The sequence below is a fragment of the Paralichthys olivaceus genome, chromosome 2 (genome assembly GCF_024713975.1).
Source record: "Paralichthys olivaceus isolate ysfri-2021 chromosome 2, ASM2471397v2, whole genome shotgun sequence".
In the NCBI taxonomy this organism is placed as follows: domain Eukaryota; kingdom Metazoa; phylum Chordata; class Actinopteri; order Pleuronectiformes; family Paralichthyidae; genus Paralichthys; species Paralichthys olivaceus.
In genome coordinates, this window is record NC_091094.1 from 15,979,346 (window position 1) to 16,004,050 (window position 24,705).

General features: G+C 44.3%; 2 protein-coding genes across 3 annotated transcripts in view; one reads left to right on the forward strand and one right to left on the reverse strand.

The window, feature by feature from the left end:
* LOC109645270 (low-density lipoprotein receptor-related protein 1-like) overlaps nucleotides 1-24,705 on the forward strand; it is a 99,432-nt gene that overhangs the window by 58,389 nt on the left and 16,338 nt on the right. For both annotated transcript variants that reach the window (XM_069538933.1, XM_069538935.1), the window contains exons 17-51: nucleotides 97-222; nucleotides 303-419; nucleotides 675-755; nucleotides 1,701-1,868; nucleotides 3,530-3,712; nucleotides 3,805-4,002; nucleotides 4,116-4,361; nucleotides 5,643-5,840; nucleotides 6,762-6,966; nucleotides 7,136-7,300; nucleotides 7,393-7,637; nucleotides 8,388-8,519; nucleotides 9,280-9,507; nucleotides 10,578-10,752; nucleotides 13,559-13,653; nucleotides 13,757-13,906; nucleotides 14,221-14,361; nucleotides 14,542-14,667; nucleotides 14,808-14,939; nucleotides 15,045-15,179; nucleotides 15,359-15,488; nucleotides 15,596-15,722; nucleotides 15,824-15,975; nucleotides 16,127-16,251; nucleotides 16,536-16,910; nucleotides 20,710-20,899; nucleotides 21,012-21,216; nucleotides 21,387-21,579; nucleotides 22,211-22,336; nucleotides 22,490-22,618; nucleotides 22,711-22,830; nucleotides 23,228-23,341; nucleotides 23,426-23,575; nucleotides 23,799-23,921; nucleotides 24,030-24,146. In XM_069538933.1, coding sequence (XP_069395034.1) covers nucleotides 97-222; nucleotides 303-419; nucleotides 675-755; nucleotides 1,701-1,868; nucleotides 3,530-3,712; nucleotides 3,805-4,002; nucleotides 4,116-4,361; nucleotides 5,643-5,840; nucleotides 6,762-6,966; nucleotides 7,136-7,300; nucleotides 7,393-7,637; nucleotides 8,388-8,519; nucleotides 9,280-9,507; nucleotides 10,578-10,752; nucleotides 13,559-13,653; nucleotides 13,757-13,906; nucleotides 14,221-14,361; nucleotides 14,542-14,667; nucleotides 14,808-14,939; nucleotides 15,045-15,179; nucleotides 15,359-15,488; nucleotides 15,596-15,722; nucleotides 15,824-15,975; nucleotides 16,127-16,251; nucleotides 16,536-16,910; nucleotides 20,710-20,899; nucleotides 21,012-21,216; nucleotides 21,387-21,579; nucleotides 22,211-22,336; nucleotides 22,490-22,618; nucleotides 22,711-22,830; nucleotides 23,228-23,341; nucleotides 23,426-23,575; nucleotides 23,799-23,921; nucleotides 24,030-24,146 — 5,622 coding nt within the window. The remainder of the gene's footprint in view (nucleotides 1-96; nucleotides 223-302; nucleotides 420-674; nucleotides 756-1,700; nucleotides 1,869-3,529; nucleotides 3,713-3,804; nucleotides 4,003-4,115; nucleotides 4,362-5,642; nucleotides 5,841-6,761; nucleotides 6,967-7,135; nucleotides 7,301-7,392; nucleotides 7,638-8,387; nucleotides 8,520-9,279; nucleotides 9,508-10,577; nucleotides 10,753-13,558; nucleotides 13,654-13,756; nucleotides 13,907-14,220; nucleotides 14,362-14,541; nucleotides 14,668-14,807; nucleotides 14,940-15,044; nucleotides 15,180-15,358; nucleotides 15,489-15,595; nucleotides 15,723-15,823; nucleotides 15,976-16,126; nucleotides 16,252-16,535; nucleotides 16,911-20,709; nucleotides 20,900-21,011; nucleotides 21,217-21,386; nucleotides 21,580-22,210; nucleotides 22,337-22,489; nucleotides 22,619-22,710; nucleotides 22,831-23,227; nucleotides 23,342-23,425; nucleotides 23,576-23,798; nucleotides 23,922-24,029; nucleotides 24,147-24,705) is intronic.
* On the reverse strand, nucleotides 16,918-19,815 carry LOC109647341 (galanin receptor type 2-like). The gene has a single exon (XM_020113129.2). It carries the CDS (start codon nucleotides 18,466-18,468, stop codon nucleotides 17,437-17,439), a length of 1,032 nt encoding a protein of 343 aa, XP_019968688.1. The 5' UTR covers nucleotides 18,469-19,815; the 3' UTR covers nucleotides 16,918-17,436.

Genomic DNA, 24,705 nt, shown 5'->3' on the forward strand with positions numbered 1-24,705 from the left:
TCTTTCACCTTTTCATTCCTCACCACCCTCACATGTCTTCTCCCTTTCCCTCCGTTTCCCCTCTTGACATTCAATGCGTCCTTTCTTCTCTTCCAGACCAGCACACTTGCCCCACAGACAGATTTAAGTGCAAGAACAACCGCTGCATCCCTCTGCGCTGGCTGTGCGACGGCGACAATGACTGTGGGAACGACGAGGACGAGTCTAACACCACCTGCTCAGGTACGCAGACAAAAGTACCCACACACTAGAATCTGACCATTTTTGTTCACATGTGACGTGAGTGTCGTCTTTTATTTTAGCTCGTACCTGCCCGCCCAATCAGTACTCGTGTGCTAGTGGGCGCTGCATCCCTCTTTCGTGGACATGCGACCTTGACGATGACTGTGGAGATCGGTCGGACGAACCCGCCTCCTGTGGTTTGTCAACTTATCCTCACAATATACAGTAGCTGTAGGGCAGAGGTGGGGAGTAGCAGAGTACACATACTTAGTTATATTATGCAAAAATATGTAGACATACAAGTATCTGTAATTCCACTTGTGTGAAGAATGTGTGTACTTTTGCCACCTCTGCTGAAGGGTGACTTGTGATTGTCGAGATCATTTTTGACATTTGCAGATTTTAGGAGACATACGCAGACAAACATGTCTGACCTCTCGTTCTGTCCACAGCCTACCCCACATGTTTCCCCCTCACCCAGTTCACCTGCAACAACGGACGCTGCATCAACATTAACTGGCGCTGTGATAATGGTAAGTGTCTGCTTTTAATTTCCCTCTACTTCAGCGTCTCCTCGCTTCCCTGCGTCACACTTTTCTCTGCATGTTTTTCTCCCAGCCTCATATTGGCACACACCCCTCTTTTATTGTCACCCTGTATGTTGGTGTGTGTTCACCTTTTCTCCTGCCCTTGTTGTTGTTATGTGTTTGTTGGTTTTGTTCCGTGTTGTGCCGTTCGCCCACTCTGCTGTCTTCCGTTGATTCTGTCTTTCAGAAAAGGATTGTGGTGACGGCTCTGATGAGTTGCATTGTCCAAACCTGCCCGGTTAGTGCATAGATCAACATGCACCAAAACGGCCATGACGCTATAGCCTATAGCTCTTTAGGAGTTGAAACAGAGAGAGATCAGTGCTGCTTTTCTGCTAATTGAACGTGGCCACAAGCTGAGGCCAAAACTGCTGCAATTCGTTTATTTATTCTGCTGCACACAGGTCTGAAACAAAATGAAATGCATTATCAGTCAGCTAAATACACAGAAAACTCAAATTGCATTTGCAGTGTTGGCAATTAAATTATTGAAACTTGAGTAGATTTAATTGGATGCAAGTTTAATGATCATAGGAGTTTATCTACAGAACTTAGATTTATTTCAATAATAGCTATAATGAACTACTGTAAGATCTCAACATTAACATTCATATTTGGACATTAAAGTGCTTCTGAAGCTCTGCTGCCAAGCTTAATGTATCAGCTGGGTACATTCCCTCATGGTGCATGGTGTGATCTATGCAGTTTCTGTCATTATTTGAACTCTCATCTCTCACATTCTGTCATTTGTATTTCATAGTCACTTTCACTGTGTTAATTGTAAAAAGAAGAAGTAATTACTTTCTGCAAATTGATACACTATTTCTTTCCCTCTGAGGCAGTGGTGTACTGTGAGAGTGTGGGTGTTGTTTGACTGTGTTTGTTTTTCAGATAATGACTGTGGGGACAACAGTGATGAGGCAGGCTGTAGTCACTCCTGCTCCAGCGCTCAGTTCAAATGCAATAGCGGCCGCTGCATACCGGATTACTGGACCTGCGATGGAGATAATGACTGCGGGGACTACAGCGACGAGACGCATGCAAACTGCACCAATCAGGGTCAGTGTCTTAATCTGCACCGTCAGGTGGTATCTGCTACATTCACAGTGAGGAATCTCTTCAATGCAGCAGATGACTGTATGCACGAAATGTTTTTATGGAATCCTGAAAAATTCTGAAATACTTCTTAAGCCTCTGCACCAGCGGCAGCCAGAGGCTTAATGTTTGCAGGTTGTCCATCTGTCCGTCCTATTCTGGTGAACACAATATCTCAAGAACGCTTTGTGAGATTTCCCTCACATTTGTCGGGATGAAATGATAAGAATTTGGTGGTCAAAGGTCAAGGTCTCTGCGACCTCACAAAATGCACAAAAATGTGTTGAACACCTCCAGGGAATCTTTTCACTTGGATTTACAGATCAACTGATTAGATTTTAGTGGTCAAAGGTCATGGTGACCTCATTAATCTGGGGAAATAAATGTACGTTGACTGAACTGCACTGATAGGCAAAGGCAGATAACCACGGTGTGGTAATTTTAGTTCTAAATTTGCTCAACAGTTTTATTTTAAAACTACATTGGTTTAGGATATTTTCACACCTTTCTATATAAAGATAGAAGCAGTTAGTTTATCTAATAAATCTTGTTACTAAAGTCTGTCTGCTTTTACGGTTTGTGGTTTTTTTTAGCCCTCATTTGCTTCATAGACTGGTCTCACCTTGATTTTGACTTCCTGTCCTTGATCCTGCTACACTCTGGCAGGATTTTGCCATAACCTGTAATTGTGACGACTGAAGCAATTCAGAATGTAATGAAATGTAACACTCAACCTGCTGTGGTTTAATGGTGCATTAGACCAAGAAAAGACTTGTTTCAATAGCAGTTATTTGAGACCAGACTGCAGTCTACATTGAGTTAATTCGATTTGAACCTGAAAAAAATATATACGGTATGTATTAACATCTGTATATAGACATGCATGGCCGTAGTTATAGTTTCTGTGTAGAAATATGAGCTGCTGCAGCTGATGGGACTGACTGCAATTAATTCTCAGCTTCAACTCACTAAGAATGTATGATAATACATTTCTCCTGACCCCACACTTGGACATGAAAAATCCGGAAGAGGCCCTGGTCAACACGAATAACTCTGAGTAACTAGTCATAAATAAAAGCTAAAGCTCCAATTATTAACCACTATTCACAAACAATTTGCCATTGGTGCTTTTACAATAGTTATGGTTCAAAGCTGTGGTGGGGGGGTTGTTATTATCATGGGTGGGTGGTTGAGTCTCTACCCTGTCATTTACTCCATGATTTACGCTCTGTGCTAAAATCACAACTTGTGTTTACATTTCAGTCAGCAGATGTAATCGGTCCCTCGTACCTATTAGTCACACTGGCACCAGTCTAATGGGTAACACAGTGAGTCATTTAAAGTGACTGATATCATAACAACACATGATATTTTCTTTATCTAGTAGTAATTATCCTTCTAGTAACAGTTAAAACAGAATGAGCTCTGGGTTTTAAACAAAAACATTGACCTAGAATCTGCTACTGAAACGTGTTGCAAAACACATTTCTCATTCGTTTTTATTGTCCTTTTTTTAAATATGACACATCGTCTCTGCTCAAGGCTGTGTGTGCTGAATGGGTTAATGCAGGCAACGACTGAAGTCCATCTCATTTTTGAGTCTAATATTGATTTTCTCTTCACAGCCACACGTCCTCCTGGTGGTTGTCATACCGACGAGTTTCAGTGTCGTATGGACAGCCTGTGCATCCCCCTTCGCTGGCGCTGCGATGGTGACACAGACTGCATGGACCTGAGCGACGAGAAGAACTGCGAGGGGGTCACGCATATGTGTGATCCAGCTGTCAAGTTTGGCTGCAGGGACTCTGGTGAGGAGGCCACTCTTCAAACTAAGTTCTGTGTGAGGTACACAAAGTTAGTTTTTGTTTGTTTTTAAAGTTGCCCTGCCTTATGTCCATAGCACGCTGCATCAGCAAAGCCTGGGTGTGTGACGGCGACAGTGACTGTGAGGACAACTCAGACGAAGACAATTGTGAGGCGCTGGTGTGTAAGCTCTCTCATCATGTGTGTGCCAACGACTCCACCATCTGTCTGCCGTCAGAGAAACTTTGTGATGGTAAAGACGACTGTCCAGATGGCTCTGATGAGAAACTCTGTGGTAAGAGACACAACAGTAGCCAGGCTGAGTAAAACAGATGGTGGTTGGTTTGATAACAGGTCTTTGTAGCTGCTCCATGCATCAGTCATCCTCTGATTTTCTCTGTGTTGCAGACCTGTGTTCACTGGACAATGGGGACTGCAGCCATAACTGCACAGTGGCCCCTGGCGAGGGTGTGATCTGCTCCTGTCCACTCGGCATGGAGTTAGGCTCCGACAATAAGACCTGTCAGATCCAGAGTTTCTGTGCCAAACACTTGAAGTGCAGTCAACGCTGTGAACAGGACAAGTTCAGTGTGAAGTGCTCATGTTACGAAGGCTGGGAGCTGGAGCCTGACATGGAGAACTGCAAGAGCACAGGTGAGGAACAGTGGAGGAGGGGAGGATGATCTGGACGAAGGGTTCAGGGAGTGAAAAGAGACCAGTGAAGAAGCTGAACTTTGATATGATGGTTTTTTCCCCTCATTATTAAAGGTCCTTGAATTAAAGAGCAGGACTTATTGATTTCATGTTTAGATTGAATGCTTTCACTCAAAACACTGCACTCGCACTCAAATAGTCCCTGCTGGAGCTTAGATTTGCTCTGCTTGTCCTCAAACTGTGCGCTTACACTCAAATATATTGTTGCTTGGACAGATTTGCTGTGCTCCAGTTTCAGCTCTTGTCCTTGTGCTCACACTGAGTTTTACTTGTCTCAGTAAACAAGTCCCATACAGGCGTTCACTTTAACCAGGTTCATGCAGTCCTGCCCTCAATGGATTTATTATTACAACAGCTTCCACTCAGAAGTAAAGCTAACACACACGTAACAATGGCAGGACAATTTAATTCACATCTGGCATTCTATTGACAGACCCCAAAAAAATCCAAGAGCAGAGTTTTCACACAAGAGGAGAGCTGAAGCTGGAGCGCAACCAAATATCTGAGTGTAAGCGCACAGTTTGAGCACAAGCAGAACAAAGCTAATCTCAAGTGTGTGTGAGTGCAGGGTGTTGAATAAAGCTCATGAATAAAAATAAATGCATAGAAAAAAAAACATAGTTATGGGACTGAAAGTAGCTGCACAATTGGGAAGGAAATGAAGATGTGATGGGCGTCTTTGCTTTGTTGTCACTGTAGAGTCAAGAAATGTGTTGTGGGTTTGAGGTTGTGCAGCAGGAACAGTGTGGATTGGAGAAGCCACAGTTATGCTAAAGACCTGGATGCTGTTTTAAATTATTATCTGTCATTGTTTTATTCAAATAATCTCACTTATTCCATTATAATGTATGACTTGATTTAAAATTCATTTACATAATGAGTATAGTTCTTAATGCATCAGCTGGCCAATGAGGAAACATGGGTGTATGACTGTGCTCTCCACTGCCTGGTCTTAGAGACTCTCCAGCAGCACCCTGTCATTCATCGTGCTGCCTGCATGGCTGCCTGCTAGGTGCAGATAACTCCTGTCTTACTTACACTGTGTTTTAATTACCCAGGATTAGAGCCTCTTTCAACACATGCCCTCTTTCACACACTGCACAGGAACATGGCTGCAGCGTTTTCCAGCAGAGCTGTTTTGCATTATTCTCATCTTTTAACTCATCTGCCTGGTACTACTTTTCAAGATGGCCGCTGATCATTCCGTTTCTTTTTCCGCAGATCCTTTCAAGCCCTTCATCATCTTCTCAAACCGCCACGAGATCCGCCGCATCGATCTGAATAAGGGAGAGTTCAGCGTGTTGGTACCAGGCCTGAGAAACACCATCGCCCTTGACTTCCATCTCAGCCAGAGCGCCCTCTATTGGACCGACGTGGTGGAGGATAAGATCTATCGTGGGAAGCTGTCGGAAAACGGCGGTGAGTGTTTGCAACTGAGTTCATATATTCACATGCTCATGTTGCATTCATGTGTCTATGTCTGTATGTGGTTGTTGTGTGTAACAGTTAGTAATTGGTGCCAACAGGCTACATATAGCAAGTGTGTGATTTCATTGCTACAGACTCATTTGCAATAATTAGACATGTCCCACTGATTAGAGACACAAAGGGGAATAAAAGGGTTTGAAAAGGGACTGAAGACGTTTCTTTAGTCCTGCAGGACACCACACATTTACATTCTCTGAGGCCCATTCAGGAAATGCATTATCAAACCCCTGCTCTGCCACTTCTGCGTTTATTTCTGTTTCTGCTTATTACATTAACGTATGTTGTCTCCGAAACATAGCATCGAGTCATTGTCAAGGAATTACACTTTGTGATGCAATTTTAGCTTTGAACCTAAATAACTTGATTGCATCTACATGATTTGTAAATGTTGAAGCCAAATGAATCAGTGCCTCACAGTAAAACCTGAAACACTGCCATCAGCAGATCCCAGTCCTAGAAGCTTTTATTCATACATTGTATAATACATTAAATACTGTGTGGATTCATTAAGAAACTTAAAGTGGCCTGAAGGGATGTTTATTTTACTGAGGAGCAAAATGAAATGTGATTAGATCTGAGCTCCAGCAGGTTTACATAACGAGGGATGATACAAAAACAACCAAGAAAGGGAGGGAGGGAGGGAGGGAGGAATTGTAAAAGAAAGAAAGAAAGGAATTGCAAAGATAGAAAGACAGAAAGAAAGATGGCATTGCTCGAAGGAGGGAGGGAATTGCAAAAAAAGAAAAAGGAATTGCAAAGAGGCAAAGAAAGAAAAGAAAGACAACATGTCTATATATAAAACAGAAGAGTAATTGTCTCTCCTGTCTTCTTCCTCCTCCTCCTCCCTTTCAGCTCTCACTAGCTTCGATGTGGTCATCCAGTATGGACTGGCAACCCCCGAGGGTCTGGCTGTGGACTGGATCGCAGGAAACATTTACTGGGTGGAAAGTAACCTGGATCAGATAGAGGTGGCCAAGCTGGACGGCACCATGAGGACTACACTGCTGGCCGGGGAGGTGGAGCACCCTCGAGCTATAGCCCTTGACCCTCGGGACGGGTAACAACCGCACTGCTCATTTTATCTCCTGCTCATATCAGCCCAAACTCATTAACAGCATCTCAAAGGCTAAATGTTTGGATGCAGTAAAAATAGGCCTGTGGTTACACACTCATGCTGCAACTATTATACCTTAATGTTTGAATAACTCCATGTTGTGGCGTTGCAGGATCCTCTTCTGGACAGACTGGGACGCCAGCCTGCCACGGATTGAAGCTGCGTCCATGAGTGGAGAAGGCAGGAAGACCATCCATAAGGAGACTGGTAATGGAGGCTGGCCCAATGGACTCACGGTGGATTATCTCGAGCGCCGAATCCTCTGGATCGATGCCAGGTCACACAGGAGACACATGAACACACTCAAACATCTTAAAAGTATCTTTTAGTGATGCCCAGAAATCTAACTGAGGATTGTGCTGTTTGCAGATCTGATGCCATTTATTCAGCCAAATACGACGGTTCTGGGCTCATCGAGGTCCTGAGGGGACACGAGTATCTGTCACACCCCTTCGCCGTCACCATGTACGGGGGAGAGGTTTACTGGACAGACTGGAGGACCAACACATTGGCCAAGGCCAACAAGTGGACGGGGAGCAATGTCACAGTAGTGCAGAGAACCAACACGCAACCTTTTGACCTCCAGGTCTACCATCCATCCCGACAGCCTCAGGGTGAGAAACACAGACGTACACATACTCTGGGGCTGCAGTCTGAAATAATACTGGTACAGAAAAATGCAACCAGTGTGTTCGTTTAAGGCATCAAATTTGCCTTTTAGGGCTTACACTCGGATTGCTTGAGCATCACGGAACATCTTCCTTTTCATTCGGCGCCTATATTATCAGGTTTTAGTTTTAGGTTTTTAGTTTTAGTGTCTTCCAGAGATTCAGGGTCTTGTCACAGCAAAGTTGAGTAAAAATTGTGTAGAATCTGTCGAATATGTCACAAGCACTCTGGCGTTTCTGTTGACTGAATCCATTTTGTAGCAAGGTTCTTATTAGTATTGTTGGACCAGAAGATGTACAGCTTCATACTGTAGATTCCTGGCATTGAGCTGAGTACATCGGCGTACTTTTATCTGAGGGAAAACACTCATACCAGAAACCATATGTAGCAGCTGTGCAGCAGACACGCTCCCTGTGTGGAGAACAAAGTGTGCGAGATGAAGCAATCCAGCCGTTACGCGTCACGTCAGCTGCACACGCACCCAGTGTGTCCCAGGCACTAACAACCTGTACAATGTGAGACGTCCTCTGCCCTTAACCCTCGACTAAGATGAGGGAAAACAAACAACAACAAAAAACCTCAGGGAGAGTCGCAAGTTAGGTATCTCTCCCAGGAAGGATAGAAGTGCAATAGATGTCTTTTTTAATTTGTGTAAAAACATGCTGAGTTATTGTTTCATTCCCACATCTCCCCAGCTCCCAACCCGTGTGCAGCTAAAGATGGAAAGGAGCCGTGCTCTCATCTCTGTCTCATCAACTACAACCAGACGTTCTCGTGCTCCTGCCCTCACCTCATGAAACTGGGCCCTGACAAGCGCACATGCTATGGTAAACATGAACGCACACACATGTATTAAATTGTGTAATTAAATGCAGCGCCTGTAGACAACATACTTTGATTCCTCTCTGAGCCCTTTGAGCTGCTTGTCTGGGTAAGACTCTTGTTGAATGCCATTGTAATCCCTGTCCTTGCAGAATTGTTTACTGTGCATTTTGTTTATGTGTGTTAATATGTGTGCAAGTGAGAGAGAGAGGATTAAACAATCTGGACTTTTTTTCGCTGTGTCTGTGTGTGAAAAGGGACAGCGGGCCTGTTTATTCAGCGTGTGAGTTTAGTATTCAGGGCAGCACTTTCTATTATCTTCAGGGGTAATGGAATGGAGAGCCCCATTCTGTCTGATGCAGGTATCGGCCACAACCTTCCACATCGCCCACCTCGCTTGGTCCGACCGATGCAGCCTGACACCGTCATTACTCTCCCCGTCTCCCTTTCTTTTCCTCCCCCACTTTTCCTGTCTATCACTTAAGCTGCACACAGTTTAATGTTGATAGGTCTGTTGAGACCAATCCAGCTGTGCAATGTATCTGCACTGACTGAATGCACTCTGCTGTCACGGCTGCAGCGCAGAGTTACCCAGCCAGACGCAATCGTCCGAGTCAGAGATGCAATTGGATTAACTGTTAGTACAACTGTATTTGACTCTTGACTTGAAGCAGCGTTTAACTCTTGATTGCACTCGTTTAGTGCTGAAGCTTTAGAGATTTACTGAAGGATGCAAGTCAATATCTTATACCCTCCCCTCTGCAGAGTCTCGTCAGTTCCTGCTTTACGCCCGCCAGATCGAGATCAGAGGAGTGGACATCGACAACCCATACTACAACTACATTATCTCCTTCACTGTGCCAGACATTGACAACGTGACAGTGGTGGACTACGATGCTCTGGAGCACCGCATCTACTGGTCCGATGTCCGCACTCAGACCATCAAGAGAGCTTTCATTAACGGCACTGGAGTTGAGACTGTGGTCTCTGCTGGTACGGACAAGTTAACCTTGCAGAATGCAGACATAACTTTTTGTTTTCAGTCTTTATAGATATACCTCTGCCAACAAGTTTATGTTTTTGTCTGTTGTCTGCATCACGCAAAAACTACTGGTCAGATTTTAATGAAACTTGGTGTAAGGATGGGGTATGGGAACGAACCCATCACATTTAGTTGCGGATCAGAAAGCACATCCAGGATTTTTATTTACTTTCTTTTACATCGGGAGATTTCTGGGCATTTTTCAACATTTTCATTGATTTCTCAGAAACTAATTTATGGAGCTTGATTAAAAAAAATCTGACATGTTTAGGGGACTGATATTTATGAGTGTGTGCAATGTAGTGGAGAGCCAAATGAAAATCTAGATCTAGTGATTTTAAATGTGAAATTTCATGAGGGGTATGTTCATATATTCATACACATGAAGACACTTTTCATTCCAACAGTCTCATCTTGCAATAAGGAGCTTTCAGAAAGTATTCCTGACAGTAGAGACTCAAAACAGATGTGGAATTAATAATAAATGGAGTTTATATAAATCAATCTATATACAAATCTATATTTGTATAGAAAGTTACAATTTATTGTTCAGTAAGGCCTTTTCTGAAGAGCAATTATCCAGTCAGAGCTCAGGCACTTGCCAAAGTTCTCATTAAGCCTTTGTCAGAGTAATGCTGCGAAAAACAAAGAAATTGACGGAAATTCATATTTGAGTCAATTTTACATTATTCTTTTAGGAATTTCCTTTAGAAAAGTCACCTGAGTCAATCAAATTATAGAGTTTATCTTAATTAAAAAGCAGATAAAGCCTGTCTTTGTCCACCGCTGTGTGAAATCAGCAAACCACTGTTTCAAATATTACTTGAATTTTTGAGTATAAAATCTGCCACAGTTTTCACAGTAAGCTGATGTGCTTCAGTGAAAATCTGAACATGCTTAGCAACAGTGAAAAAAAAAGGGGGGGGGGTCAGTGAAGGGTGAAAATGTCTTTTGCTGCAGTTCTTCACCTTTTTCTCTCTGATTTATGAATTTATCTGATTAATGACTCTGTGTTGTTCAGATCTGCCCAATGCACACGGTCTCGCAGTGGACTGGGTGTCCAGGAACCTGTTCTGGACCAGCTACGACGCCAATAAGAGGCAGATCAACGTCGCCAGATTAGACGGCTCCTTTAAAAATGCTGTCATCCAAGGCCTGGACAAACCACACTGCCTGGTGCTGCATCCAATACTGGGGTGGGTTATATGCATATACACACTCTCACACACACACACACACACACACACACACACACACACACACACAGGTCGGCTCAGCTATCCTTATTAGGACGTTATATTGACTTTCTTTGGGGGCAGCTGTGCCTCCAGAGAAAGAGCGGGTCGTCCTCTAACCAGAGGGTCGGCAGTTCGATCTCCATTTCAAATGCTGAAGTCTTCTTGGGCAAGTAACTGAGGTGCTCCTGACAGCTGTGCTGGCAGTGTATGAGTAATGTATAAAGAGAAGGTTCTGCACATGGATGCACTGAATGTGTGTGAATGGTGGAAATGTGCTGTAAAGTGCTTTAAAGCCATTAAGACTAGAAAAGCTCTAAGTACATACAGACCATTTACCATTGCGGACCTCCAAAGGGCTCCATCCTGTGTCTGCTCAGAGTTGCACTCTTGTTCCAGTCACATGTGCATTCTCATGGTACCATTTACACTAAATTGAGGTTTTGCATTGGTCTGGTGTTCCACACATGTACCCAATCCCACATTCCATCCCAGAAATTGAGTGTATTGTACAAGGAGCTTGTGTAGTCAACACATACAGTCAGCATGGTTACAAATGTTGAGCTTCACACAGATGTCCACATATAGGTCAGTCCTTGTGGACATTGTTGGATAACGACATTTACGTCAAGAGATCTGTAACAGATCCCAGAGGACTGGCAAAGGCAGAAAGTATGAGTTTACCTGAGGCAAACTCTTAACTTAACCATGAGCAATTCATGTCTAACCTTTACCTAACCACAATTCCACCACTTACCTTAACCAGGAGCCCAGAAATGAAGTTTTGACTCATTAGGACCAACATTTGGTCCCTATGAGGTCTACTGGTCCTGTGTTTAGACTTGAAAAGGCCCTAAGAGGTAACAAAAATGAGCACACACACACTCACACACACTCCATTAAGCTGTGACACTCAGTCAAAATGATGTTGTTGCTCTCAGACACCCTCCTGATTTCACCTTTAACCTAAGTGTGCGCACACACACACACACACACACACACACACACACACACAGTCGTACACACTGAGGCAGTGTCTGGCTGTCAGCCCCCCCTCTGTTTGCAGTCAGCGACGACAGGCAGAGGCGTTTGGTATAAATGGTCTCTGACCTCTGACTGTTCTTCTCTCAAGGAAGTCCTTCTAATTTTTCCTCCCCCTGCTTCATCTTTCTCCAGAGTCTCTCTCTTCCTCCCTTTTGCTCCATTTCTAATTTTAAAGACAGCTCCTGTGCTCGGCTAGAACCTATGAATTATTTAGAGCTGATGTCACGTTCTGTCGCTATTTCTGCTTTAATGTGTACCTTCCATCCTGTCCCCTCCTGCCTTGTTCAACAAATGTCCATTTTTTCTTTTCTGTCCTCCCTCTTGAAACCTCAGCCCCTTCAGCTCTCCGACCTGGCCTCAGCCCTTCTCCCCTCTTACTCGAGACGCACACCATCTGTATCTTTATTTATAGATTTCTGTGTTGTCCTGTGAGACTACGCTTGCTTTGAGTATTTGAGGTGGATGAAGGAAGGATATTTTCTTAAGAAATGTTTTTGCTGTCTTGTGTTTTTTCTGTGTATTCCTTCCTCTCTGTAAAAGACTTAGCCGATTTACGCAAAGGAATGTTTCTGATCTGAGCGTTGTTGGCATGGGGGAAAATGAGAAGCAGATGCTAGATCCATACGCTTGGGCTGTCCTGCCTTTCTGGCACACACACATGCACAAACACACACACACACACACACACACACACACACACACACACACACACACACACACACACACACACACACACACACACACACATACATACACATTGCCCAGAATATGCTCACGAGTGGGTGGGGGCAGAGGCAGTCGAGGAGAGAGAAACTCAAACTTTAGCTTGTGTGTGTGCAACTGTGAGTGTGCATGCACTAAAATACGACAGTGTGGGAGTTTAATGATTCAAAAACTTTATTTAAAGGCATGTTAACAAACAAATGTAGGGCGTGGTGGATGTGGTGATATTCAACAGGAAGTGGGTGAAGGGGCCAGAGGATAGATACCCTTTAAACATAGACTGCACATTTTCTTAAGACACTCAGTCATATTGTCCTTTTTTTACGTGTGTGTGTGTGTGTGTGTGTGTGTGTGTGTGTGTGGACTTTGACCAGTTTTAGGAGCAAAGAACTTGAAGGCAAAAGGAAGGTGTTTATATGAGAGTGTTTATGGTGTGGGAGAGTGAGGGAGTCAGCAATGGGACGATGAGTCAGAGACAACATTTTTTAGCGCCTCAATTGAACACACGCAAACACACGCCCGCATGCACACACACGCGCGCTGAATGAGGTTTTCAGCCTTAAACTGATAAAGATGGATTAATGCTGTGGCTGATCGATGTATTGCACAATTTGAAAACATTGAGATCACAATAAATAGTTGTGCTTGATTTTCAGTGTTTTTTTTTATTTTACTATCATGAGTAATTATTTAACTTCATTACATAGACTTATTTTTCAAGAGAGAAAACACACATGTCAAATCTTGACTATAAAAGTTATGATAAAGAAAGTTTAGGCAACAAATTGATTTCCTCAGATCATTAAAAAAAGACACTCCAATATTACCAAACTTTGAGAAATTAGTTTTGTGCTAAGGGGTTTGTGAGTGTTATCAGGTGGCATTATCGATTATGCTCAGTCGCTGAGGCAGAATGTGAAGTGCTGAAAATAAATCAAGAGTTCTCTCTCTCTTATGTCTACTGTGATTTTTGCTGATTCTCTGTGTCTGCCTCCCCCAGGAAACTCTACTGGACAGATGGAGACAACATCAGCATGGCCAACACAGACGGCGGCAACCGGAGCGTCCTCTTCACCAATCAGAAGGGCCCTGTCGGTGAGTGACGAGCTGCGCTTTTCCTGTGTGACAGCGTTAGACACAGCGCTCCCTAGTGACAGGGCCCATCATTACACATGAGAGCTGTATTGTGTTTCCCCAGGTCTCTCCATCGACTTCGACACGGAGCAGCTTTACTGGATCAGCTCAGGAAACAGCACCATCAACCGCTGCAAACTGGATGGCTCAGGACTGGAGGTGCTGGACGGTGTCAAGGGGAAGCTGACCAAGGCCACCGCTCTGGCCATCATGGGTACGTCTCCAGAAAATGTTAATTTCAGCTCCTGATGAAGGCAGAGAGTTCAGCCATGAATAATAATAACTTAACCATGTTGCAGATTTATATTTCTGTCTTTAAATGTTGCTCCAAGGTAATGTTTTCTTCGAGTCACCTCATGAGCTCTCCAAGTGCCCTTTTCACCAATTTTCTAGGGAATAAATCTGGCAGTTTTAGTGGACTGATCATTATGAGTGTGTGCAATTTGGTGCGGCTTCTGAGTGTCCCTCTAGAGTGACATCAGGTTCCACTGAAGTGTTGATCATCCAATCGTGTGTTGTGTCCCCCAGGAGAGAAGTTGTGGTGGGCGGATCAAGGAACAGACCAGATAGGAACCTGTGACAAGAATGATGGTGGAAACTGGAAAATCCTGAGGAACAGCACATCCCCCATGATGCACATGAAAATCTACAATGAAACTGTGCAGAAAGGTGCTGGAACATGTGCCCGCCTTTTCTGAGCTTAAAGAACTTTTATTTTGGTTAAATTACTGCAGGAAAAAATGACCCTGTCTTATTAAAAGTCTGTTTTGCTTGTTGCATGGTATCTGTGCTAAATATATCTGTTTATGCAACTCCTCTATGATTTGGTTTGTGCTTTTATGTTCCCAGGCACTAATCTTTGCAGTATTAACAATGGAGACTGTTCCCAGCTGTGTCTCCCCACCTCCCTGACCACCAGAGCCTGCATGTGCACAGCAGGATACAGCCTGCGCAGGGGACAGCAGTCTTGTGAGGGTACGGCACACTCATATACATACTGTATTCTTAATTGAGCCTGTTTTGGGTTGAAGAAACTGATGAAAAAGATAAATGTGTGATGCAGAACAAACTTTAGGAAGTCTAAAACCTGGGGGGGGATTGTTTATTTGGGGCAGGAGTTGGATCTTTCTTGTTGTACTCTGTGCATGAGGGCATACGTGGTATTCCTCTGGACCCATCTGACAAGTCCGATGCCCTCGTACCGGTGTCAGGCACTTCCTTAGCTGTCGGCATAGATTTCCATGCTGGTAAGACTCTTTCCAACCTGCTACATTAGATACAAAATAAATTCTCATGCATGAAGGTACATATCTCTTTAATGTGTGATATTATATTGTTATCGTTTTTTCCAGATAATGACACTATCTACTGGGTGGATATGGGCCTGAGCACCATCAGCAGGGCCAAGAGAGACCAGACCTGGAGAGAGGATGTGGTAACTAATGGCATTGGCAGAGTAGAAGGCATCGCTGTTGACTGGATAGCAGGTGAGACACGCAGTAAAGACAGTCTTTTATAATGCACTAGAAGAGGAAAATTGAGATCACTTGAAAGCAAGCTGAACCTATAGCACTAAGAGAGGAGAAAAAACAAGATCAGACAAGGTTCATTTCTGCATCAGCGAATCTGCTCATCAGCCCGAGCATCATTGCTTCCTCCTTCACAGGAAACATCTACTGGACGGACCAAGGGTTTGATGTGATCGAGGTTGCCAGATTGAACGGCTCCTTCCGCTACGTGGTGATCTCCCAGGGCCTCGACAAGCCTCGTGCCATCACCGTCCACCCAGAGAAAGGGTGAGAGGCATCAGCTGTAGCTCCAATTACCATCCTAGCTGTCGTTAGCTCCTGCTCCAGCAGTTTCTCTCCTTATCGATTCATGATCGCCGTGTTTATGTTTGCAGCTACCTGTTCTGGACAGAGTGGGGTCAGTATCCACGTATCGAGCGGTCTCGTCTGGATGGTTCTCAGAGGGCCGTTCTGGTCAATGCCAGTATCAGCTGGCCCAACGGTATCTCCATCGACTACAAGGTAAAGCATTGCAGATCGTTTTAGCTTCTTTATCACTGCTTTAAAATGCAGAGAGTGAACTTTACATCGCAACATTACTGTGTGTGTGTGTGTGCACGTAGGAGAGTCTGCTGTACTGGTGCGATGCCAGGACCGACAAGATTGAGCGAATCAACCTTGAAACAGGAGAAAACAGGGAAGTGGTGCTGGCCAACAACAACATGGACATGTTCTCTGTGTCGGTGTTTGAGAGCTACATTTACTGGAGTGACAGGTCAGATACATGTATACCCCCCACAAGTCTCTCGTAATGGTCCTCACTTATTGATATTCGTCTGATATCATTTGTAATATTTATATTATTCATCTGTACTATTTGCAAGCATCAGCCACTGTTTAATGCTGTTTGTCTGTGTGCTTTGAAGGACACATGCTAATGGCTCCATAAAGAGAGGCAACAAGGACAATGCCACAGAGTCTGTATCTCTGAGGACTGGTATTGGGGTACAGCTAAAAGACATCAAGGTTTTCAACAGGGCCAGACAACAAGGTAAACACTGTGGTTTACTGTGGACAGGACAAACTTTATACCACATTGGGGAACTTGTTACAGCACAAATATGTCAGAATGAGGTAGACAAGCATGTGAAGTATAGAATACAATACAATGGGCAATGAAATTGAAAAGAAAAAATTACAATAAATTAAAACACAGAGAATATATATATTATATATATGGTAAGTTATTTTGAATATTAAAGGGATTTGTGTTTTCATTTTCACTTAAAAAAGAATTTGAAAACTGTAGTTTATAATAATGTCATGTGTTTACAGGAACTAATGTGTGCAAAGACAAAAATGGAGGCTGCCAGCAGCTCTGTCTTTTCCGCGGCAATGGGCAGCGCACATGCGCATGCGCCCATGGCATGCTGGCTGAGGATGGCCTCAGCTGCAGAGACTACGATGGCTACCTGCTTTACTCAGAGCGCACCATACTAAAGAGCGTCCACCTGTCAGATGAAAACAACCTGAACGCACCCATTAAACCTTTTGAGGACCCCGAGCACATGAAGAACGTCATTGCACTCACTTTCGACTACAGAGGAGGTGGAGGGAAGGGAGCTAACCGCGTCTTCTTCAGTGACATCCACTTTGGCAACATCCAGCAGATCAGCGATGATGGATCTGACCGCAAGACTGTAGTCGAGAGTGAGTTTTACCACATCTTAAGTTTGTGTAAACCTTTTTTTGCCTCCTCTCATTCTTTAACCAGACACACTCTTCCTTCCCCCCTTTCATTATTATCATTTCTGGTAATTTCACTGTTTTGTGAGTAACAAAGAATCGAAAACACTTTTATTCTGAAGTTGTAGCCAATGTTTACATAAAAAGAACTTTATTTTTTCAATCTGTGTTTTGAGAACAGAGTGTATACAAACATAAACAAGCCCAGAGACACACAGAGCTGTATTCACCTTGTATCAACACAACCAGACACAGCTGCACCATTAATGTTTGACCAGAGTTCCTTTACTTGAGTTTGTTTTACAAGGAATGTATGATTCAACATTGTTTGTGCTGCTGTCCCTGTAGAGCAGCACCTCCCAAAACAATTGGTTTGATCTTGTACATGATGTTCAGGCTTTCTGTGAGAGTTTTTAGAGGTATTGTTCCAAATGCTGATCATCATTTTGTTGATATGAGTATTTCTGCCACTCCCCTTCTATCAAGTTTTTCAGGCAGGGGTCGTGGCCACAGCCCCACTAGCTCTTTGTCCCCCCCTCTTGAAAAGCCTCAGCAGGTCTTGTCTGAACTTTTCGGACATGAGCACGTACAGGATGGGGTTCATCACTGTCGAGGAAGTCGCCATGAGGCGTGCAAACACACTGAAAGAGCCATAACGTGGTGAGGCGCCAGTGGCATCTGAGCGTTTGTCCACCAGCAGGTCCAGCATCAGGCCGTAGGATGGCAGCCAGCACACAGTAAAGGCCAGCACCAGCATGGCCGACGTCTGCGTCACTTTGCTCTGGTAGCGCTCCACTTGCGGGGCCCTCCCAGCGTTCCGACTCCTCCACAGGAACATGTAGATGCTGCCGTACGCCACTGCGATCGTGATGAGTGGAAGCAAGAACGCCATGAAAAAGTGAAGCAACCCATAGATCATCTGGTCTCGGTGGGACAGGAAAGAAAAGCAAGCAAGTCCATCTGGGGTTCGTTTTGGAGTTCCCACAGAGTGAAAAACCAGTTGAGGGACAGCCAGGCTGCAGGCCGGCACCCAGAGGAGCACAGCAGCTAATGACACCCGGCGTGGGGAGAGGAGAGAATAAGCTCTCGCAGGGTGCACCACAGTCAGGTAACGCGACGTGGCCAGCGTGGCCAGCGTGAAGGCGCTTGCCGAGGAGCAGGCCGATCCCAGGAAACTCACTAGGCGACATATTAAGTTTCCAAATGGCCATCGCTGCATGGCTATGGCAATGGTGTGGAAGGGGAGCATGGAGAGCAAAAGCAGGTCGGCAGAGCTCAGAGCCACCAGGAGGGTGTCTGTCCCTGTGACTGTCAGGGAGCTGCGAGGAGAAGGTCCAACATGTCCCACTCCTCTCCTGCGCCTCCCACACAGGATCACCATCACCATAGAGTGGCCCCCGACCCCTAGCACCAGAATCATTGCGTCTAATACTGGAACCAGGACCTGCTCAACGTTGCCAAGCCCGGTGTCACTGCTGTTCCCCTGCAGATCCCCTGAACCTGTAGAGTTCCATGGCTGCATCTTGTCTGGAGTTTACTGCCACTGTTAGAACACTGTTGGCTTCTGGTTAGGTCAATATGGTCATAAAGCTACTGATAACACATGTGGGAATGATTACTCATACCTAGGGTGCAATCAGAAATAACACCACACAGATTTCCATTTATTTTGATTAAAGTGAATAAATAAGGACTAAAGATGATGGTTAAACACATTACATACATTCATGTTCCTACTTAGTGAGTGTTAAATGGACATTACCTCCTAGAAACTGTTCTTTAAAACACATCCAGAAAATGACCTCTCTCATATAGTTGTGTTAAAGCTGCTTCCCATGTGTTGTATGTGAAGAAAGCCACAGTCCTCGCAATCAGCTCCACCTCTGATTGGCTGGGGGCGAAAGAGGGAGCAAAATAGCAGCAGTCCCCTGCGACTCCACTGAAGTCAAGGCACCACTGATTTCTCAGCTGGTCTCATCACTCTCCCTCAGACTCTTGTAAAGAGTGTCCAAGTGTTGACGGCTAAATTCTGCAGATTGTGTGATTTTCTGTCATCCCCGCATGAAACCTCAATCAGGCTCGGCAATCCGCAATCAGTCTTTCTCCTGCCTCCCAAGGAAGGTCTCATCAGAAAACACAACGGTTTCAGAGGAGAGAAAGAGACGGAAATAGCTCAACAGAAACCTGGGAGGAATCGGAGTAAACTGCAGGTGAACTCTGGACTGATTATCACCGAGCTGGAGAGAGGTGGGCCGGCCTACTTTTTGTGGGAGGGTCTAACAAGGCCATACACAGTATTTTTCCCATGGTCCATTGTTTGTGTTCATTTTTTGAGAGGATCTTTATTTTCTGGTAGTGCTGTCCCTGCACACACACGTAGATATAAAATAAACACATAGAGACACAGTGAAGGAGTGTTTGCCTTCAGAAATCAGGGTAATTATTGACCACCAGAAAACACTAAACTGCATATCACCTACTTTAGATAACTGCAATAAAAGACTATCTGTGTCAGCGAAACTAGTTCAGCTCGGCCGCTGTAAATCCAGCTCAGCTGTATCATTGCAAACACAAATGTAACAACCCCAGATTGGCTTAAGTCAACAAGATAAACAAGTGAAAATCAGGAATTTGAGTCAAGCTCCGCTGCAGGCCAAAGATTTACAATTCATTAACAGCTCTGGCAAAAAAGAGGAAATGGAGGTGAATGGATTTCACGTTGATCTGTATCGATTTTGACTGACGTTGATTTATAATTGCGAGAGGCAAAGGGGAGCTGCTGCCTCTGCTCGACATTCCCAGTTGCTTTGTTTCATTCAGACTACTGTAGCATGGAGCAGACAAATGTTGATTCATGGCCACTGGTGTCGTTGTGTGGCGGTTCAATCTTCCCCATTGTTCTTGGGCAAGATATTGAATCTCATAGAAAAAGTGCTGCCCATGGATGCACTGTATGAATGTGTGAATGGCAAAAAAGACTAGAGAAGTGCTATATGAACACAGACTGCAGGTGAATCTCTCTGATCCTGTGTGCCGAGCTGTAATAAGAGTGAGGTCCTCTCCGGCCCTGGAAAAAAAGGCTGTAATCATTAGACCCTCACTGTTCCTCTGCAGACACAATAATGAGAAGGAAACCACGACCAGTTATCTCATATTTAAGTGTTCTGTATTTAAATCAATTCTTCCCAACGCACATTTAAGTGTGTGTGTGTGTGTGTGTGTGTGTGAGTGTGTGTGTGTGTGTGTGTGTGTGTGTGTGTGTGTGTGTGATGTTTCTCAACAGTTTTTCTGCTGCCACAGAACGCTTTGTTCGTCCATCTTAGCTGCCTCCTGTCTGTCATCTGGCCTCTGTTGCACAGTGCAAACGTCTTACTCATTTCATGGCCGCGGAGCCGAGAAATGACTTTTTACTTCTCATCTGTTGATGAGGTAGTGCCATGGAGAGGAACACGCAGGCCCGCAGCTGTTATCGTGACCTTTGTAGTGAGATATTTGTTGGATAAAAGCCTTAAATCACACAATGTTCCTGGTCATACATACCACGTAATATACATACACTGAACTGTGTTCCACCACTGAGCTGCTGCCAGACACAGTCCACACTTGGCCTCGGAACGCAGCACTGGAGTTGACGTTTTCCTCCTTCCCTCCTCTGTCTTCTCCCTCATTCTAGTTTAACCTCTCACTGTTTTTTTTTCCTTTCTCCCTGTTCTCTGTATATAACTATGTTTCTTCCCCCTCTTATCTCCATTCCTCTCTTCAGACGTGGGCTCGGTGGAGGGCTTGGCGTACCACAGGGGCTGGGATATGCTGTACTGGACCAGCTACACAACATCCACCATCACGCGCCACACTGTGGATCAGAGCCGCTGGGGGGCCGTTGACCGGCACACGGTGGTCACAATGTCAGGAGATGACCATCCCAGAGCGTTCGTCCTAGACGAGTGTCAGAGGTCAGAACTAATTCAGTTAAAACATAACCTCTTTGGCGGAGGTAATAATGCTGCAATATAATGTCAGAACTTTAAATCTATTCACATCCCTGATTCTTTCTCTCTCTTGCAGCCTTATGTTCTGGACCAACTGGAACGAGCAGTCTCCTAGTATCATGCGTGCCACCCTGACTGGTTCCAATGTCCTTGTGATCATTGGCAACGACATCCGAACCCCTAATGGCCTGGCCATCGACCACCGAGCTGAGAAACTTTATTTCTCTGACGCCACACTGGATAAGATAGAGCGCTGCGAGTATGACGGCAGTCGGCGCTATGTGAGTGATGTAAACACTTGAAGCTTAATGAAAATAGTTATAGTTGTACTTCAGTGTAATGGCATTGCCTAATAACAGCCATCAGTTTGTTTATCGTTTCAAGTTTATTGCAAGGCTTGGAATTTCCTAAACGTGTGAGGTCACGGCTGTGGTCGTGCTTCCCCCTGCAGGTGGTGCTGAAGAATGAGCCGGTCCATCCGTTTGGCCTGGCCGTCTACGGTGACTACATCTTCTGGACCGACTGGGTGAGGAGGGCCGTGCTCCGCGCTGACAAATACACCGGAGGAGACATGAAGGTGCTGCGTGCTGACATCCCTCAGCAGCCAATGGGCATCGTCGCAGTGGCCAACGACACCAACAGCTGTGAGTGTGTGTGTGTGTGTGTGTGTGTTAAGGATTCAACAGAAAAAGTTCAATACATACGTCAGACGTCTCTGAAGTAAATACGTCAAACACTCACGGCGCAGAACACGTGAACAAAGATGTTTTTCTGCCCCAACAGAGCAGTTAATGGGATGACAAAAGTAATTTGGGCTACAGATTTTTGAGCACCAACATCAGCCCTGTTCCACCACACACACACACGCACCTTCTAAATTGCTGCTCACTTCACTTTTCTCCACACGTCTTCACCTTTTGTCTTCAACTCATCTCGTTCCCATATCTCCTATTGTCTGCTCACTTTCAAATCACTGCAGCATATCTTCAGCAATCTTCCGTCTCAAGTTGTCTCATTCAGTAAACTCCTTCTCGCTCTAATGCCCACAGTGACCATACAAGCTGAAAGCCTGCAGTAAAAAGCTGCAAATCCCATTTAGATTGAGTCACATTGAATTATGCATTCAGCATTCAGCAGAGCCATGGCCACATTCAGGCTGGCGTGTCTGTCTGCCGATGTGGAGGCATGTGTAGGGGGAGTGGGTGTGTGTGGTGTGTCAGGAGGGGTCAGAAATTCTCATTCACTGTGTGTGTGTGTGTGTGTGTGTCTGCATAGGTGAGTTCTCTCTGTGCCGTGTCAACAACGGGGGATGTCAGGATTTGTGTCTGCTGACCTCTGAGGGAAGGGTCAACTGCAGTTGCCGTGGTGACAGGAAACGTTTGGAAGACAACACCTGCATAGGTACGACGAGCAAGGGATTCACAAAAACTAGAGTTTGGCTTGAAAATCTCTTCATATTAAGAGATGACTAAGAGATGTTATAAAAAATTCATCTTTCATTTACTGCTTCATTAAAGCATAACGTGTGTGTGTTTTTCTGTCCTTGTCTCGCAGCCCTCAACACGACGTGTAACAACATTGATGAGTTTGAGTGTGGAAACGGAGACTGCATTAACTACACCCTGACCTGTGATGGTATGGCCCACTGCAAGGACAAGTCTGATGAGAAACAGTCCTATTGTGGTGAGTGGAACGTTCTTCTCTGTCCAGACAGTTCTCAAACGTTTTCTCCTTGACACTTGTTGAGTCAGTGTCTGTTTCTGTCTGGTTCTCAGCCAACCGTGTGTGTAAGAAGGGCTACAGACGCTGTGTGAACGGTCGCTGTGTGGGCCACAGTTCCTGGTGCAACGGGCAGGATGACTGTGGAGACAACTCTGATGAACTCTTCTGTAACAGTGAGTGAAGTCTTCCAATTAAATATGTTATAAATTAAGAAGAGACAAGAGAAACTTTATCTTAATCTAAGATTAAGAACATGAAAAAGCTTAAAATACAGTAAAACAAAATAAGAAAGAAATGTACTCGAGTAAACAAACTTTATGTGACACAAATATATATATATATATATATATATATATATTACAGTTTGTGTGTGTAAATTTCACATTAGGAGGCATACATATGGAATAATATAATCTGTATGTTATACGGATAGAGATACAAATGATGTGCAAATGGATATGTCTAGGAGTAGTTGGATAGTTGTGGTACTGCATTTATTTAGCATTTATTTTCTTTCAGCCTGCAGTCATTTGACATTTTAAAACTCTCTGTTTTGTGTGTGTGTCTCAGCCACACTGTGCTCAGCTGATCAGTTCCAGTGCAGAGACGGAGGCTGCATCTCCAACTCCAGCAAGTGTAACCAGAAGGTGGACTGTGAGGACGCCAGTGATGAGATGAACTGCAGTAAGTTCAGTGATAATCAGAACACCTATAATAAGAAAAGCCAACACTCCCAGGTGCTAAAGTAGTTCTGCTCTGTTTGTCAAGCTGCCACGGACTGTTCCAGTTACTTCCGTCTGGGAGTGAAGGGAGCGACATTTCAGAAGTGCGAGTTCACCACTCTCTGCTTTGCCTCTTCATGGCAGTGTGATGGAGCTAATGACTGTGGAGACCTCTCTGATGAAAGAAACTGTCCAGGTATTTTAACAACCTCTGAAACACACATTTTCTCTTTGATATATAGTAGGTAGGTTTAAGATTTTTTTTCAAAGGTCGGTTAGAGCAGGAGCTTCCTAATATATCAGAAACAAAAACAATTTGATCCATACAATTTAGGAATGGGAGGAAATTCAAATGTTTTTCTGGCTTACCCACCTGATGTTTTCTTTTTTAACATACCACTTGTCTGTCTTTGTGCCAGGGAGCGGGAAAACCAACTGTCCGACGCCCTACTTCGCATGTCCTAGTGGCCGCTGTATTCCCATGAGCTGGACCTGTGATAAAGAGAACGACTGTGAGAATGGTGCAGACGAGGCTCACTGTGGTATGTTTGGATGCCGTACTACAGCCTAAACAATGCGAAATGCAACCAACCATTATTTTGTTGTTCCATTTGTGTTTTGCACTTTCTAAATTCTTTCTGTCCGTCCAGATAAGTTTTGCTCGGCCTCCCAGTTTGAGTGTGGGAACCATCGCTGCATTCCCAAACGCTGGGTGTGTGACGGAGCCGATGACTGTGGTGACAGCAGTGACGAGGACAGCAAGTGCAGTGAGTGTTTGACACTTTAACAACCAAAAGTACAATGATTTACTCCTGGACATGTAGGAGTAAAAGTATTATGACAGCTGTAGATTCTGTGGGAAATATGTGAGCATACATCAAATTCTCAAAATAGATTCAAGTATTGGACTTTTGTGAGACAACTGTTTGTTGTGATACTGTGCTATATAAATACATTTGATTGATTGATTGATTGATATATGATACTCTCTTTACTAGTGCTTCGGTCTTTTTGCATTAAATGAATTATTTCATGATAACTATAATGGCGCTTACTTCACATTGCTCTTATTGACTAAAACATGGAGTGTAAGGGAATTTAACTTTTACATTTTAACAAAAACTTTAAACCACAGTGATTTAATATGGGGGATTGTACCTCTCTCCTCCAGCACGACCAACCAACTCAACCTCCTACAACTGTGTATTAAAGTACTGAGTAAATATGACTGTGTGTTTATTAACTTTATCTTTAATGTAAATTCTGACACAATGAACATTTGGAAAAAAGGAAAAATAATTTAGCCTTTGATAGTCAGTTCAAATT

What these genes read in the sequence shown, in the direction of transcription:
- LOC109647341 (XM_020113129.2), bottom strand. Translation starts at nt 18,468, where the DNA reads ATGCAGCCATGGAACTCTACAGGTTCAGGGGATCTGCAGGGGAACAGC.